This window comes from Procambarus clarkii, chromosome 8 (assembly GCF_040958095.1).
Source record: "Procambarus clarkii isolate CNS0578487 chromosome 8, FALCON_Pclarkii_2.0, whole genome shotgun sequence".
NCBI classification, from domain to species: Eukaryota; Metazoa; Arthropoda; class Malacostraca; order Decapoda; family Cambaridae; genus Procambarus; species Procambarus clarkii.
The window spans coordinates 6,102,751-6,106,864 of NC_091157.1; the positions used below are offsets into that span (position 1 = coordinate 6,102,751).

The window sequence follows — 4,114 nt, forward strand, 5'->3', positions numbered from 1 at the left end:
CCAAGTTTTCTTGAAATAATATATTTTCTCTTATTTTTTTCTTATGAAATGATAAAGCTACCCATTTCATTATGTATGAGGTCAATTTTTTTTTATTGGAGTTAAAATTAACGTAGATATATGACCGAACCTAACCAACCCTACCTAACCTAACCTATCCTATCTTTATAGGTTAGGTTAGGTTAGGTAGCAGAAAAAGTTAGGTTAGGTTAGGTTAGGTAGGTTAGGTAGTCGAAAAACAATTAATTCATGAAAACTTGGCTTATTAGGCAAATCGGGCCTTGCATAGTAGGCTGAGAAGTGCGTTCTGGCTACTAGGTACGACATATATATATATATATATATATATATATATATATATATATATATATATATATATATATATATATATATATATATATATATATATATATATTGGTGTTTACTGGCAGGAGGTTTTCATTTAACATGTTTCATTTAATACGACTGCACATTCTGTATTGACTATTGTTAAGGGCCTCCAATCCCTCTGTCTAGTGCTCTAGCTATCTTGGTTAATTGGAACAGGATTTCTCCAAAGGTTATCTTTGTTCGTGGTAAACTAAAAGAAATATTCATATACTATAAAATCTAATCATATACTATAAAACGAAGAAGACTACCGACCTCCTCATAAGAAACCAGGCTGAAGTCGACGGAGAACCCTTTACAGCAGTCAAACGCGGAACACATGTACACCTGCCTCCACGAAGGATGTAACTTTCAGTTTAAGTACACAAGTATGACGTCGACCAGGCTGACGAGGCGTTTAACCTGTTCATCTCAAGGTTGCTTGAAATGATAGAGCAATATGGAAGTAGGTGGCCGCCATTGCATCTCCCCTGACTTTCATGGGAGTCACCATGGAAGGCAAACCCGCAATTGGGGTAGGTCAGACGCTTGCGGCTAGTCTCGCCCAACTTTTCACGATGACACATGGGTGGTATGGGACTGCCATAGGCTGATCAAAGGTCGGCCTTAGTGCCCTTTAAGAAGAACCAGCTTATATTCTAAATCCAAGTGAGTTGAACAAAATCTGAAATGGACTTTTACTTTTTATGACATTTTTCAATTGTTTTTCGGCTGTTCGTCAATATCCCAACTTACAATGTTACATGAGAATTAAGGAAACTGCAGAAGGCCTATTGACCCAAACGAGGCAGCTCCTCTCTATATATCTTCCAAACCAGCATTTTCCCATGTGTGTCCTGAATCTAAACTAATGTAATATATATATATATATATATATATATATATATATATATATATATATATATATATATATATATATATATATATATATATATATACAATGTTGCTTGTTCCATTTTGTGCTAAAATAATTAACACCTCATAATATCTCCTCTATTATACCCTTTAATCCATTTGTATGATTCAATCGTGTCACCCACCAAATTCTTCGCCTTTCTAGACTGTGTAAATTAAGCTTTTTTTAATCTCTTTCCATATGAAAGGTTTCTAATGAACAAATCCACAAGGGCTGTGATGAGGGTTCGAACCTACGTCCGGGATGTTCCCAGATGCGCCTTAGGTTAACTGAGCCAGGTTTCTAACTCTTGGGATTAAGTTCGTCGTCCTCCTCTGAACGCCTTCAAGGGAATTTATGTCCATTTTATAATATAGCGACCAAAACTGAACTGCATAATTCAAAATAGGGGCTGCCAAGAGCAAGATATCGTTGAAGGATAACACTAGATGTTTTACTGCTAACGCTGCTGGAAATATATCCAAGTATGCTATCTGCCTTATACCGGACATTCATTCATTGATTTGAGGGATTTATAGATTTATCGCGACTCCCAGACCATAGTCATATAGTTACCAGATATCAGCTGGATATCATTATTATCAAGCCTCAGAATCTTACACTTCTCAGCATTAAACTGCATCTGCCAATCTTCTGCCCATTTCATAAAGCCTATCCGGACGTCTTGAAGAAATTTTGAGTTTTCTTCTAAATTTATTTCCTTCCCTGGTTTTGTTGACATCTGCAAACTTGCGAATATTGCTGTTCAGTCTCCTATCTAAATCGCTTACATATATTTCAAAAGTCATTTCAAAAGCCTATCTAGATAGTTTTGAATTAATGTTGCGTCCTCAATCCTTCAGAATTTGCCTTACAGAAATCTGATGCCATTACTGTTTTATCTCACAAGATTTCTCAATGCTGGCTTAAATCTAATTTTCTGATGACGTCCCTTGGTCCACCATACCGTCCATTTGGTCCACCACGCCGTTCCCTTGGTCCACCATACCGTCCATTTGGTCCACCACGCCGTTCCCTTGGTCCACCATGCCGTTCCCTTGGTCCACCATACTGTCCATTTGGTCCACCACGCCGTTCCCTTGGTCCACCATGCCGTTCCCTTGGTCCACCACGCCGTTCCCTTGGTCCACCATGCCGTTCCCTTGGTCCACCATGCCGTTCCCTTGGTCCACCACGCCGTTCCCTTGGTCCACCACGCCGTTCCCTTGGTCCACCATGCCGTTCCCTTGGTCCACCATGCCGTTCCCTTGGTCCACCACGCCGTTCCCTTGGTCCACCACGCCGTTCCCTTGGTCCACCATACCGTCCCCTTGGTCCACCACGCCGTTCCCTTGGTCCACCATGCCGTTCCCTTGGTCCACCACGCCGTCCCCTTGGTCCACCACGCCGTTCCCTTGGTCCACCATACCGTCCCCTTGGTCCACCACGCCGTTCCCTTGGTCCACCACGCCGTTCCCTTGGTCCACAACGCCGTCCCCTTGGTCCACCACGCCGTTCCCTTGGTCCACCACGCCGTTCCCTTGGTCCACCACGCCGTTCCCTTGGTCCACCACGCCGTCCCCTTGGTCCACCACGCCGTTCCCTTGGTCCACCACGCCGTCCCCTTGGTCCACCACGCCGTTCCCTTGGTCCACCATGCCGTTCCCTTGGTCCACCACGCCGTTCCCTTGGTCCACCATGCCGTTCCCTTGGTCCACCATGCCGTTCCCTTGGTCCACCACGCCGTTCCCTTGGTCCACCACGCCGTTCCCTTGGTCCACCACGCCGTTCCCTTGGTCCACCACGCCGTTCCCTTGGTCCACCACGCCGTTCCCTTGGTCCACCACGCCGTCCCCTTGGTCCACCACGCCGTTCCCTTGGTCCACCACGCCGTTCCCTTGGTCCACCACGCCGTTCCCTTGGTCCACCACGCCGTTCCCTTGGTCCACCACGCCGTTCCCTTGGTCCACCATACCGTCCATTTGGTCCACCACGCCGTCCCCTTGGTCCACCACGCCGTTCCCTTGGTCCACCACGCCGTTCCCTTGGTCCACCACGCCGTTCCCTTGGTCCACCATACCGTCCATTTGGTCCACCACGCCGTCCCCTTGGTCCACCATGCCGTTCCCTTGGTCCACCACGCCGTTCCCTTGGTCCACCACGCCGTTCCCTTGGTCCACCACGCCGTTCCCTTGGTCCACCATACCGTCCATTTGGTCCACCACGCCGTCCCCTTGGTCCACCACGCCGTTCCCTTGGTCCACCACGCCGTCCCCTTGGTCCACCACGCCGTTCCCTTGGTCCACCACGCCGTTCCCTTGGTCCACCACGCCGTTCCCTTGGTCCACCACGCCGTTCCCTTGGTCCACCATACCGTTCCCTTGGTCCACCACGCCGTTCCCTTGGTCCACCACGCCGTCCCCTTGGTCCACCACGCCGTTCCCTTGGTCCACCACGCCGTCCCCTTGGTCCACCACGCCGTCCCCTTGGTCCACCACGCCGTTCCCTTGGTCCACCACGCCGTTCCCTTGGTCCACCACGCCGTTCCCTTGGTCCACCATACCGTCCATTTGGTCCACCACGCCGTTCCCTTGGTCCACCACGCCGTTCCCTTGGTCCACCACGTCGAGGCTTGACGAGGTGGCGGATTTACGTCACTAAAGTTTAAATTGTTTGAGGGTGTTTCATCTCAATTTTTAAGTCTTGGGTGTGACCGAGGGCAGGCAGGCGGAGGAGACATGGAAATACAACATGGAAATACAACGTAGAAATTGTACATGAAAAAAAACACAGCCCATCTTCCTAAGATTAAAATAGTTATAGTAATTA

The 4,114-nt window shown here is 47.9% G+C and overlaps 1 protein-coding gene across 1 annotated transcript; it reads right to left on the reverse strand.

Moving 5' to 3' along the window:
• Positions 1-2,217: 2,217 nt before the first annotated feature.
• On the reverse strand, positions 2,218-3,846 carry LOC138359486 (SUMO-interacting motif-containing protein 1-like). The gene has a single exon (XM_069318778.1). It carries the CDS (start codon positions 3,844-3,846, stop codon positions 2,218-2,220), a length of 1,629 nt encoding a protein of 542 aa, XP_069174879.1.
• Between the last annotated feature and the right edge of the window lie 268 nt (positions 3,847-4,114).